The sequence below is a fragment of the Peromyscus californicus genome, unplaced genomic scaffold (assembly GCF_007827085.1).
Source record: "Peromyscus californicus insignis strain IS unplaced genomic scaffold, ASM782708v3 Scaffold_6__1_contigs__length_162567912, whole genome shotgun sequence".
NCBI lineage: Eukaryota > Metazoa > Chordata > Mammalia > Rodentia > Cricetidae > Peromyscus > Peromyscus californicus.
This window is the reverse complement of record NW_026294584.1, coordinates 87,227,234-87,240,645: the sequence shown is the minus strand read 5'-3', so window position 1 is coordinate 87,240,645 and position 13,412 is coordinate 87,227,234. Positions and strand designations below refer to the sequence as shown.

At 52.9% G+C, this 13,412-nt stretch overlaps 1 protein-coding gene across 1 annotated transcript in view; it reads right to left on the bottom strand.

The window, feature by feature from the left end:
- Nucleotides 1-483: 483 nt before the first annotated feature.
- Polr1a (RNA polymerase I subunit A) overlaps nt 484-13,412 on the bottom strand; it is a 64,823-nt gene continuing 51,894 nt past the window's right edge. Inside the window, exons 26-34 of the mRNA XM_052720377.1 lie at nt 12,962-13,097; nt 12,394-12,551; nt 7,116-7,242; nt 5,573-5,683; nt 4,728-5,006; nt 3,462-3,662; nt 2,281-2,398; nt 1,607-1,771; nt 484-1,339 (exon numbers count right to left, since the gene is read on the bottom strand). Coding sequence (XP_052576337.1) covers nt 1,239-1,339; nt 1,607-1,771; nt 2,281-2,398; nt 3,462-3,662; nt 4,728-5,006; nt 5,573-5,683; nt 7,116-7,242; nt 12,394-12,551; nt 12,962-13,097 — 1,396 coding nt within the window. The 3' untranslated portion in view covers nt 484-1,238. The remainder of the gene's footprint in view (nt 1,340-1,606; nt 1,772-2,280; nt 2,399-3,461; nt 3,663-4,727; nt 5,007-5,572; nt 5,684-7,115; nt 7,243-12,393; nt 12,552-12,961; nt 13,098-13,412) is intronic.

Here is a 13,412-nt window from a genome sequence, read left to right as displayed (position 1 = left end):
AATGTGATAAAGATGGATTAAGAGGAGATCCAAGAGCTGTGTGGGTGGGTAGATGCTATACCTCAGGCTGCAGTACAGGTCCCAGGTCAGGCCTAAGCGTGGTCGGTCCCCAGCCACGCTTTTACATCTGTCATGAGGTGCTGCCTGCCGTGGGTGTGCACAGGAGGCACAGGCTGGGTCCCCATCATGAGCCTGGAGGAGGCCGCAGCGTCTCTCTCTTGGCAAGGCCGACCTCTAGCCCGGCTCACCCTTGAGGCCACTGCAGCCTCTCACTGTACAGGGGTTGACACAAATTCTTCCCTCAGGCTTCTGGCCATGGGGCCATGAGTGGGAGTCAGAGGTGAAGACGGGGTCAGGGGTGAGAGCTGCCCCTACATTGTCAGATAAAAGCAGGAAGAAGCGCCTGAACTCTGTGCCAAGAAAATCCCAATTATCAGATGTAAAAACCACAAACGAAGGGAACATTAAAAACGCAAGTCTTGATTCTCTCCCAACAGCCAGTCCTGGCCACATTTATTACTCAGCCCACGTTGGAACAACAGTGGACAAAAATAGAAACGGCCGTGGCCAAACGAAGCCTCTGCCCTTCGGTCCTCGTCAGGGCACCCTACTGCAAGCCTCAAAGACCCCACAGTGCAGGCCCGTGGGTGACTGTGGCTGGACATCAAGCTGGGAGCAGAGGCAGGAAGGTCAGCTACTTGCCGAGTGGCCCCAGTGCACAGGGCTTTCTGTGAGGTAGACAGCTGCTGGGGTCCCAGAGACACGTCCTGGCTGCAGGCCGTCTGCTCCAGCCATGCGCATACAGCAATGACAGCAGGGCCGGGGCCTTGTGTCACTCCGTCTGTGGCCCTGGGAAGCAGCCCTGGGTGGAGACTCTTTGAGGACTCTCCTCCAGGGGCTGCAGCAGGGAGGGGCAGGTATGGAGAAGCAGGTTTCATGCCCTTTCTGGCTCTTCAGGGGCCCCAGGAATGCGTCCTTAGCCACCAGCTATGGATAGATAGCAGCAGTGGCACCTGGGATTGCCAACAGCAAACGTGGCTCACAGTGGAATTCCCGTGTGGAGTCCTGGGCGTCCGTCAGGGAAGCCTTGTTACTGATCCTGAGACGGGAAAGGCAAGGTAAAGCTGGCCCAGCCCAGGTCAGCTGCTTTCTGGAGCCCAAGGTCACTGCTTAGCTCTGTCACTCTCAGCGGCCAGCTGTGCCCACCCCAGGTCCCCCAGGCTAGGCAGACAGTGCTGCTATCTCAGGGGTTGCTTGAGCTCAAACAGGCCTGTCCCGCCTTTGACGACTTTCCCCACCACGAGACAGGCTGAAGGAGACTTCAGTTCATCATGGGATCCTGTGAAAGACAGGAGAGCTGGTGTCAGGGCTCTGAGGGCTCCATGCTGAGGTTGTGTGGTGGGTTCCTCAGAGGCCCTGGACACTCACACTGTGGCACAGAACCTAAGTTTGGAAGAGGAGACACTCCCTCCTTATTCCATCAGAATGCAGACCTTTACCGAATGCTGCCTCTCCACTTTTGATTCCAGATTATCACTACATGCAATGATGCGCTGTGGCACAAGCCGTTTGCCCAGGGAAGGCCCAAGTCACTGCCCACACTCACCCATCATGGTGGCCTGTTTGAGAAACTGGAAGCTGGTTTCAAATGTCATCTGTTGCAAGGGGGAGGAACTTGACTGGATCCCAAAGCGATTGAGTGGCTTATAAACACCCTCAAAACACATATAGTCGGCGACCAGGGAGAGATGGCGAGGGTCAACTGCAATGCCTGTCATGGGGGCAGACATCAGGCAGGGGTAAGCTTTCAAAAGTGACCAGAGAAACAGCAGGAAGCACTGACAGAAGGCAGGCGATAACCACAGCCCGAGGTCCCTCGCAGCTCCTCTACCTCCTCACCCAGCTCTGAAAGCCCTACAGCTGGCCCAGGCACTGCCTGGATTTCCTTCATCTTGTGTACATGCCCACCTAGCAGCACAGGAAAGGAATCTGTCTAACTGTGCTGTTTCTACCCGGGAGCTAGAACCTTGAAGGGCCAAGCCATCAACCGTGAACTTCACAGAGGCACCAGCAACTGGAACACCTCTGGGAAGCTTCAGGAGTCAAAGCTGCCATCCTCCACACTCCCTCACGGGTACTCTCAAGCAACTATAGCCCCTGTACACTTTACACCCACACTTCTGCTCCGCCAACATGCAGGGCTGACTCGGTTCTCTAGTCGGTTCTCTAGTACCACCGGGTACCCCAACTAGGCCAGGCATGCTGTCATGCCCTGCTTACCGTACACAGCAAACACATCCTTAATCTCCTTCTCAATAACCCGCAGTGCAGCCTCGATGCCGTAAGTGTTGGCCATGGCGTGGATATCGTTGGAGTAGAGGCGGCGCAGGTCCAGCACCTGGGTAAGGGAGGACAGGGTGACGGTAAGTGCCCCATCGCCAGCTCTCTTGTGCGCATGTCCCCTACTGTTCTGGCTTGCCCTGTGCCTAGTGGCTGGGCACAGCGGGTGTCAAGTGTGTGGGGCAGCAGGGCTGAGGGAAAGGAAAGCTGCCGGCAGAATTGCTGCTGCACAGCAGTCAGGGCCTCGTCAGCCCCGCTGCTGTGACCAGTGTGGAGAGACAACTCAGGATGCACTTCAGATCCAGCGAGACACGTTTTCTTCTTGTTCATTCTTCTTTTAACAAAGATCTGTTTACTGGGATGGATGCTTGGGAGGTGAGGAGAGGTCCCTCAGCAGAGACCTTCAAACATCTCTCTAGGGTGCTCAGGGCAGGAACAGGTTGGACCCCACAAGTTACTGGGTGTGGAGCCAGAGGCTCTCAGTGGCTCTGCCCCAGGACTAGCCACATTCCACAGGAGACCAAGCGACAGGCTGGCTGACTGAGCACTTGAAACAAAGCTCAAGTGAACGTAAGCCACAGCCTGCATACTCAGGAGGTGCAGATCGTTTCCTGCGCATCCCTGGGCGAGCTCTAGAGCACCACGGATGGTGGCAGAAGCACAAGATGCACAGGATCCTGGGCGGTGTGGTGCGGGCTAGGGAGCCAGGGGCCTCCTTCAGCTCCACACAGGAGCTCTGGGCTGGGCTGCAGCTACCTTTACCAACCAAGGGAGCAGCCGGCAGGCCAGCAATGCAGCTCAGTGTTTCTTATACTTTACTCTGAGAAGAACTTCATGTCCAGAGAGAACAGAGCAACACAAAGAGGCTTCTCAATGAGTCTTGAGAAATCCTGGCCTAATGTTGAGCAGGTTCTACGCTGTAAACCTAACAGGCACTGGGAGTCCCTGGGTCATAGATGAGGGCGCACACTGGATTTGGGGACCACAGCGTAGCACCTATGCCTCAGCAGGGTCCAGTCAGTTGACTGGGAGCTCAACTCCCAGTGCCTGGTTCCCAAAAGAACATGAGGTCAGGGCCAAGATTTGTCACCGAGCAGCAACCAGTCGGCAGGGGTACATACCTCAGAGTACTTGAACAGCTCGGGGAGGTTGATTCCCTCTGTGTTCAGTATAAGCTCCTTCTCATTCATACTGTTGGTAGTCTCATTCAGGAGGCACCGAGTGATGCCCTTGGTTGTATAGACAACGGCATTGTGGGCCAAGGCCACAACCAAGGAGCTCATGTCAAAATTAATCTTCATCAGTGGGAGCTTCAGGGTCACCTACAGGAGAAAGCGAGCTGGGCCAGGGCAGACACTGCCCCTGGCACCATGAACAGGGCAGGAGCCTGCAGGTCCACCTCAAGAGCCTTTGAAGCCCACTCAGTAGTCTCCTGGCTGGGGAGAGGGTCCTGCTGCAGAAGCTGGCAGGACTGAATATTGTGTGGTGTAACCGACCCCAATTCAGCGTGGAAACAGTGGGCAGATGTCAGTGAGGACACTGAGAATCAAGCCTACTCCATGGCCTGTCCTTTCAGTGGTCACGATGCAGGGCCTGTGGCTTTGGGTTTGAGGTCCCACCAGCGAGTTCTGTTATATGAGCTACCACTTGGGAACCATGGAGTTTGACTAAAGAGAAGACAAGGAGTATGTCCATACTGACCAAACTACCCAGACCTCAAAGGAATCATGAAATCCTCAGGAGGGAGCCAGGGGACCTTTGAGGCAGGCAGAACTGATGGGTTACTGTCTCCTGGCAGGAAGGAAGCTGCCATACCTGTGATGTACGGTGACATGTTTATATTCAGCAGTTAAATGACATGACTCACTTAGAAGTCTACACCTACTAGGCCTGTAGCTGAGACTCACATGCACACCATTTCTGACTCACTTAGAAGTCTACACCTACTAGGCCCGTAGCTGAGACTCACATGCACACCGTTTCTGAGCACTAGGGGTGGGAAAGTGGGATGGATAAGGCTGTGCTGTAGAGCAGTGTCCCCAGTCATTGAGAGACTCTTCTAGGGGTGCTGGAGAAATGGCTCAGTCGTTAACAACGCTGGTTACACTCCCAAAGGACCTGGCTTTAATTCCCAGCACCCACATGGGGGCTCACAACCATCTCTAACTCCATTTCCAGGGGATCTGATGCTCTCTTCTGGCCTCCAAGGACATTGCACACGTGTGCAGCCATCCTCGAAGGCCAACACCCACACACATAAAATGTTAAGAAGCAGAGAGAGGTTCTTCAGGAGACAGCCATGCAGGAAGAGCAGCTCATGGCTCAGTGGTACACTCCTACTTGAGGGTCACGCTGGACGGAAGCCCTGGCCCAGCGGACAGACTGACCTGGCACCAGAGGCTCTCCTCTGTGTCATACTGGTAGTCCTCAATGAACGAGTGGGCCTCCCGTACAGCCTGGATGCGGCGTTCCACGGCCTCTGCTCCCTGAGGCCTGGAGTGCCGGCGGTGGGCGGGGTTCTGGGATGACTCCTCCTCCAGGCCTGAACCCTCTTCCTCGCCTGGCTCATGGGCCTGGTGGGCACCTTCACCATTGATGGGCCCTTCCTCTTGTGCATCCTCATCCTCCCCTTCCTCCTCCCCTTCCTCCTCACTCTCATAGTCAACCTGGTGGGGAATGAAATGCAGGCAGTCAGTGAGGGTCTGGTCACCCGGACTTTGCCTAGGGAACAAGCACTGTACCCGTGCTGGTCCACACTGGTAGCGTCTCTGCTCTGGCTGCTCACCTTCCTCCACTTACCTTCCTCGGCCTTTGCTCTGAGACGGCCACCCCTCCATCCTGATGTGCACCCTCAGAGGCGGCTTGCTTGCCACACAGCTTCCCTGGCTCACCCACTTACTCAGCTTTCTCCCTATGAATCCCCCGGCCTCTCTAATCTTCTCTTTGTCCTTAGAGAGATCATGGCACTAGGGGTAGGTTTGGGGAAAGTGAGAGAGATCATGGTCTCACTGTACAAACGGGAGAAACTCTGACGTCTTGTCAGTCTCCTCTGGGTCCTTCAGGCTGACTCATACCCAGGTTAGCCAGATTCCAAGGAGGGTCCTGTCTGTTCAGTCAGGAGGTATGTGGGACAGACAGCTTACTTGAGACTTCTGATGGGGTCCAAGCATGACAGAGAGGGAGGATTCCTTAGGTGTGAGCACAGACCCTGCACTAAGCCAGCACCCCTCACCTCTTCCTCTTGCTTCTCCTTGCGTTTGGTGTCAGAAGCATCTGCATCCCCCTCCTCAGCTTCAGCATCCACAATGTTCCCCTCCTCTTCTTCATCCCCCTCTTCCTCTCTCTGTGGTTTGAGATCAAGGAGAAAAATGGTTAGTTCTAATACCCAGTAGTCAGTGAACCCATCTGTCCACCTGATGACTCTTGTACGTAATGATCTACTCACCTTTCCAAGTGTCCATCTACCTACCTTCCCATCAGTCATCCTCTACCCACCCACTACCTAACCCAGCCCATCTGCCCAGTGTCTGCTCGCCTGCAAACCTCGGGTCTGCAAACCTCGGGTCTGTAAACCTCGGGTCGTCTGCAAACCTCGGGTCGTCTGCAAACCTCGGGTCGTCTGCAAACCTCGGGTCTGCAAACCTCTTTCCCTTTGGCTTTCCCTTTTACATGCACCTGTGAAGTCTTTCATGTTCAAGAGGGTTTTGTTTGTTTTGGTTTTTGAAGACAAGGTTTTTCTGTGTAGCCCTGGCTGTTCTGGAATTCACTCTGTAGACCAGGCTGGAACTGAACATAGAGATCCCCTGCCTCTGCCTCTTGAGTGCTAAGGCATGCGCCGCCGCCACCACCTGGCCAAGAGTTTTTAGAAATGACCTTTAGGTAGCACACACCGCAGTGGGTTTTGTTGCGGCGTCTGATTACTCTAGGTCCACTTCGCCCTTAGTTGCCCTCTCCATCCTCCCTCCTTGCTCGTTCCTTAGTTCCTATGGCTTACCACACAGTCCCTCCTTCCACTCTCATGTCACAGATATGTCATTACCCTCTTTTGTTTATCCCTTGATTTTTTTTTAAAGGGGTTAGGGATGCAGTTTAGTGGTAGAGGGCGGCCCAAAGTCATTACAAGATGACAAAAAAATTGCTCCAACATTGTGAGTGCGGACAAAGAAGGAGAACTCTCTCTCTCTTCCTGGCCTTGGTTCCTAGTTTCTTAGCCTCTTTCTGGCTAAGTCAAGACTGGACAGACGGTTAAATACAATCCGTGTCAATCTGTGCTTGAGGTAGTAAAATAGCAAAGCCACAGGACAGGGTTAGGGTTAGGGTTAGGGACCTAGGACTTTCCCTGATCTAGGCCACCCCCCCTCATTCTAGCTATGCCCAGAGAGACGGTCCAGAGCCAGGCAGGGAATTCCCGTACATGTGACACCCTGCCCAGTAGGCTCACTGCACTGGCACTGGCCTCTCCCTGCAGCCCTGGGTAGTGCCGGTCCCTGCCTTAGGGACCTCCCACACTGCTCCTCATCTGGCCCACGTCTACCTCTCCTGCTTTGCTACCAAACAGTTTTTCTGCTCCTTCTCTTTTGTCACTGAGGCTCAACGTCTCTGGCTGACCTAGCCCATCATGCCTGGGAGTAAGTGTAGCTTGCTGGCCAAGAGCAGCAAAGGCTGAGGTACATGGAGAGATGGGCTAGCACCAAGAAGAGTGCTGAGAACTTTCATACCTCTCAGACTTAGGATCAGTCCTATGTACTTCAGAAGGGCCCCGAGCACTTGCTTACCCGGTTCTTCCCCGAGTCCTCAGCGTCATCAAGGTCCTTCTGTGTAGCTCTTCTAGTATTCACACTTCTGAAGGCTGATGCTTTGCTATTCTTCCTTTTGATGGCTTCCATTAGTAGTTTAAAGAATCTGTACGAGAAGAAAGTCATTCAGCCCCGTCAGTGTCCTGCCCTCTTGATGCTGAGGGATTTACATGGAGCCAGCACAAAGGACTGAGGTCAGTCTCTCCTACCCACCTCTACCTTCTCCGACTTTCTTAATCTGTCAGAAAGAACATCAGTCCTCACTCTAGCCTGCCTCGCCTGGATACACGCTCTGTGTTCTAGACTGGAGTGGTTCATGCCCTTGGGGTTTTCATGCACAGGTTGTTCTAAGCATCACTTTCCCTAAGGCTCGGTAGAGCCTATTCTTGGTAACAGACAGTTGTTGGTCCCCTGCACCTGCCACTTATCAGGACAGCAGAATCAGTTGTCGGAGACGGAAACCCAGCCTGGGACAGCCTGTCCCCTCCCAGACACCTGCAGGATCTCAAGAAAGTTGGTCTGGTTGGGTCAGAGGAATCCCCAGCCTCATAAACAGGAACCCCGACACTCGAATGAGAGAGGGCTTTCAAGTGCACCAGATCAAAGGGCAATGCAGCCAGCTTTGTGGTACAGAGTCAGACACAGGTTAGAAGCAAACCTATTGAAGGAACTCTCGCCCCCTTCCTCCTGAGCTCCCCATTTTAGGCGCCTCAGACTTGAGCCTGCCCCATCTCTACCTTGCTTTTTTTATAACCCTCACTCCCTCACCAGGCATGCAAGAATCCCAAATGGACTGCTTTTAACTTTACACAATATTAGTTCTCACCCTGACCCTTGCGCTCATCCGGCCTATGCTCTGAGTCCCACTCTGAACCTAACCCACACTAGTCCTGCAGGCAAGGGAATGATGGACAGGCTCCCAGCCCGCAAGAAGCACGGAGTCTTAATCTGAGAAGCAGCAGGTCAAATGTTTGGTCATTAAAACCTAAAGAATGTCATCATTCCTCCCTGTTGGTTTGTTTTTTTAAGATGTATTTATTTTATGTGTTGGGTGTTTGCCTGCATGTACGTATGTGTACCACGTGTGTGGCTGGTACCCATGGAGTCCAGAAGAGGGCGTCAATCCCCTGGAACAGGAGTTACAGATGCTTGGGAACCAAACCTGGACCTCTAGAGCGGGTCTCTTAACCTCTGAGCCATCTCTCCAGCCACCCACTCCTGTTTGTCTTTTTAAAGAGTGCAGTTTTGTTGAGACTCACTAATCCAGTGACAAGCTTGCTCATGGGGGCAAGAGTCAGAAGAGAGGCAGGGCATGGACTTTGGAAAGATACAATCAAGTGGAAGGAGTGGACACCGAAGAGGTAAGAGTCTGAATCTCATCTGCTGTGAGGGATCACTCAGCCAGGGCACCACAGAGAGTGGACAGGCAGACAGGTGTTCCCTCAGAGGCTAGGGTTATCACCGTCATCAGTGTCTGTCTGTCTCAGTATGAACACGCCCCCCCCTCAGGATTATCACTGTCATCAGTGTCTGTCTGTCTCAGCAGGGACACTCCCACCAGGGTTATCACCATCATCAGTGTCTGTCTCAGTATGGATACCACCCCAGGGTTATCACTGTCATCAGTGTCTGTCTGTCTCAGTATGGACACCGCCCCCCCCAGGGTTATCACTGTCATCAGTGTCTGTCTAAGTATGGACACCCCCCCCCCCCCCAGGGTTATCACCATCATCAGTGTCTGTCTGTCTAAGTATGGACACCCCCCCCCAGGGTTATCACTGTCATCAGTGTCTGTCTGTCTCAGTATGGACACCCCCCCCCCAGGGTTATCACCATCATCAGTGCCTGTCTGTCTCAGTATGGACACCCCCCCCCCCCAGGGTTATCACCGCCATCAGTGTCTGTCTCAGTATGGACACCACCACCCCAGGGTTATCACCATCATCAGTGTCTGTCTGTCTCAGTATGGACCCCCCCCCCCCCCAGGGTTATCACCATCATCAGTGTCTGTCTGTCTCAGTATGGACACCCCCCCCCCCCCCCCGGGTTATCACCGCCATCAGTGTCTGTCTCAGTATGGACACCACCACCCCAGGGTTATCACTGTCATCAGTGTCTGTCTCGGTATGGACACCCCAGCTCTGAGGTTTTTGGCCCGCCATTCACATCTGTCCATCTGTTCGTACTCTCAAGCATCCTTTGGGCATCATTCCCAATCTTGCTACCATCCTCCAATGCTAGGCTGAGGTGTGGATGTAACTCCTCTAAAATGCCTTCCCTCTAGGACTCCTTCCTACGTTCCCGCCTCTTTTGCTGTCCAGAACTACTGAGGACATGGGTGAAGGTGGGTGAGCGGAACAACTTACCTGCTTGTGCATGTGATACAGCAATGCTCAGTGTTTTCCTGAGGTGCTGCCAATGTGCTCTTGTGCGATTGTGTCAAGAGCAAGGGGAGCGATGACCCTCAGTGAATGCTCTCTGAAGGTCATGCTATCTGTCAGTGTGGCAAATGAAAGGAACCAGCGGGGCATGTGGCAGAGGAACCAGCCATCCCACAGAAGCAACTATGAACTGGGAACATGACCCTTCACTGTTTCCAAAAGTGCCTGTCAACATCTCCACCCCCTGCTGCTGCGAGAGTCAGTTTCTGCTCAGTTGCTCTGATTGCAGGAGGGGCTACTGGGCTAAGTTCACGGCTGGGGCAGGAGCCAGAACCTACAGCCTTTGACTCTTGGTTCACTGCTCTTTCCACTTTATCACTCTGGCCCACACTTCCAGGTTAGTCACAAAAATATTCAGTGATGGGTGCCAGCAGAGATATCTAAGAGCATTTGTGCTTCTGTGTCTCAATCCAAGGAACACCTCTGTTTCTGTTCCTTTTCTTTCCATTACGCATTAAAAATAAATAAATAAATAAATAAATATATGTCTCCTGACCTCACAGATGAGGAGGGAGAGGAGAAGGAAAAGGGGAGGCAGAGACAGGAGAAGAGAAGAAAGGAGGGACAGCTAGCTGCCCGGGGAGGGCTCTCTCGCCCCCTTCCATTTCCTGCGAGCTCTCAGGCCTTAAGTGGGTGAGTCACACTCACTGCCTGGGCTGACAAAGGAACTCTAAAACCGCAGCCCAGATTACAGGCTGCTCTTACTTTATCTGCCTGGGACCTCGGAGGCCTGCTCTGGAGTCACTACGACTACCTCTGCCCAAAGTGACTGCACACGGCCTTGTTTATCACAGCTTTCCAGTGTACAAGCAAAACACGCCTAGGAGCTGAAAACATACTTCACTGCTGGGAACAAGTCAGAGTTGTCACTTCCTGGGAAGAAACAAACAAAAAGGTAGTGTAGGGACTGGAGGGGGGGTGGCTCAGTGGTTAAGAGTACTTATTGCTCTTCCAAAGGACCCGAGTTTGGTTCCCAGAACCTACGTTGGGTGGTTCACAATGCCTGTAACTGCAGCGCCAGGAGGATCTGACATCTCCGATCTCTTTGGACAGCTGCATACAACATGCCCATACCCACATACAGACACACACATACACACATAATTAAAGTAATACAAATAAATCTTTTTTTAAAAAGTGATTTACCATTTTCACTTCCACAAGGCAGTCAGAATTCTAAGCTGAGCTGGCATGTGCCTTATAGTGTCCTACCTGCTTGGCAGCTAAAGCTCTGGGTAAAGAGAAATGGTGAAAGCCGTCAGCTCTGCGCCTCTCAATCACCTCAAGAGGCCCCATGGTTCTGACTCCCACTTCTCAGAAGAAAGCTTCCATGCCAGTACAAACATCCGCTGTCCTTGAGAGCCCTGCTCGCCTCTGTTAACTAACGAGCTGGCAGGCTGGAGTCTATACTGTGCCCTGTCACTTTGCCCAGAGTCCCAGAGCACATCAAGGACTGCCCGATGGAACAAACACAAGAGACACTGTTTGCCCAGCCAGCAACCTCGCCCAGGGCTCATGCCATCCGGGCAGGATCAAGCTAGTCAGTGATTAAGGTCCAAACGACATCATTGTGGTCCAAGATCAACTGTCCGGACAACCATCCTAATGGTCATCTGCTTAGAAGGCCACTTAACAATGTGGTCTTACCTTTAGGGCGGAAGAAAAGGACGAAAGGCAAAGTAGTCCCACTATTTCAGTCTCGCCCGCCCCAGTAGCTGACTGGACTAACTCAGCAGAGGAGCGGGATGGCTGAAGCAGGAGAACTTTCTTCTCAGCCCTGCCTCTGGTTCCCCATTTCTGTGTGTGTGTGTGTGTGTGTGTGTGTGTGTGTGTGTGTGTGTGTGTGTACATGCATGCTGGTATGCAAACAGAGGTCAGAGGACAGTCAACTTTTGAGACTCAGTTCTCTCCTTCCACTCTATGAGGTCCCACGGGTCAAATGTCAGGCTTGGTGGCATGTGTCTTTACCCACTGAGCCACCTTGCTGGTCTGGTTCTTTACAAGCTAGCAGCTCTGGGGACACCTGGGATCCTGTCTACATTACAGGCAGTGGTCAGGGGCCTACAGCCGAATCCTGTTAATGATGGCATCTTTTTTGCCTAAAAGTGTATTTACTAGTTACTGATACTTAAACGTTAGGAGACTGATTTTTTTTTCTCCCCCTTTCCCCACCCAAAGCCAAAGCATGTAACAAGACAGAAGATAGGGGCTCCCTGGCCCACATTCCTGAACGTGAGAGCAACCTCCTGAAACAGGTTCCACACTCTGCCAGTGGCCGCCCAACCTGATTCACCACTATAGGGTCAGTGGGCAAGTCAAATGCTTTGGTGAATCTTCCCACCCTTCCGGCCTTGTATACTCAGCATTATGACCCATGCTTTCAAACAGCCAGAAAACCTGAACTTGAGAGAAAAAGGAAGTTCACTCTCCCTAGCAGATAGAAACCAGGATTTCTGAGTATCCATCTACAGAAGTGGTTTAACAACATGTCATGGCTCCCATCAGCAGACTAGAGATAAATGAGGAACCACATTATGCCCGGAAGCCCATCTCTACACCAGGTGCTGGTCTGAACCACAGAAGCTCCTCTGTGAAGGGCTCCTATCTTAGTACCGTAAGCTGGAGAGGACTCATCAATCGAAGACAAGCTGAGGGAACGGTACGTGACGCAGGAGGGTCACACTAACAGCACAGACCGGGATGAGGGCTCCATATTAGGGGGCAGGGCCTACTGTTTTCTAGACACTTCCTTTGTGGGCTCAAGCCGGGAGTGCTTCATGGATCAAAGTCAAAGACAAACACAGCTGAGTCCTGACCTGGTTTCCATGAAGTGCAAGATGTCCTCAGGTCTCAGGCACTTCTCCTGCTGGTAATATGCATGTGGCAGGAACTGAAAGCGGAGCTCATACACCCGGGATTTGCTCTGTTTTTCCCCCACATGGAAGGACTCTTGGACATCAACTTTCTGCAATACCTAGAACCAGATGAACGGAGTCTGAGCCATTCAGACCCCAGGTGACTGTACTGCATGTGGATCACAAGACACCAAAAGTCTGAGGCAAAGAAAGCCCGGTGAGCTCTGCCTGTATAAATCCCTGGGGTACGTCAGGAGTGCACGGCCGAAAAAAGCACTTCCAGAGTGCGGCCCGTGCCTCCTGCAAAGGCTAGGTTAACCCAGGGAGCATTCTTACTGCACTCTTCAGGCAGATGCTATGGAACTGACAATGGCCTTAAAAGTTTCTTCCTGCTTAGCACCTGGCAGAGACACCCCGTCTCCCAGGGGGAAGTCTGGGGCTCAGCTGCCAGCAGGCTGCCCTGCTGGGGTAGGGGTGCAGGATTAGGCCTCCACCCGTGTGTGTGTAATCCAGTAGGAGAGACAGTTACCTCCCCCAGGCACACCCTGGTGAGCTGCTTCTTCAGGCTCTTCACTCTCCTCAGTGCTTTCTTGGTGTTGAACACAGGCACGCTCATCATGGGTGTCTTGATGTTGGCACTGGCCACCATGAGAATCTCCCTCAATCTGTCAAACGGTGACACATCTCATCAAACATAACCAGATTTTCTTGTTTGCCTGAAAGCTCTTTTAAAGATGGCAGAGTGTGTCTGTGGTATGAGAAGCCTTGGGATGTCTACTGCAGGGGACTATGTTTTATTAGAGTCGCAGCTCTGGCCCTGCCGGAGCCTCCCTGCAGCACTGGCCCCTCATGTGCGGAGTGACAGCTGAGGCTCGCTCCCTCACCGTTCTCAGCACTCAGCAGCCAGAGCTTACCAAACGGATGAGAAACGGAGGAAGGACTAAGCTAGAACCAGCCCTCGGCACTGTTACTGAGCCCTG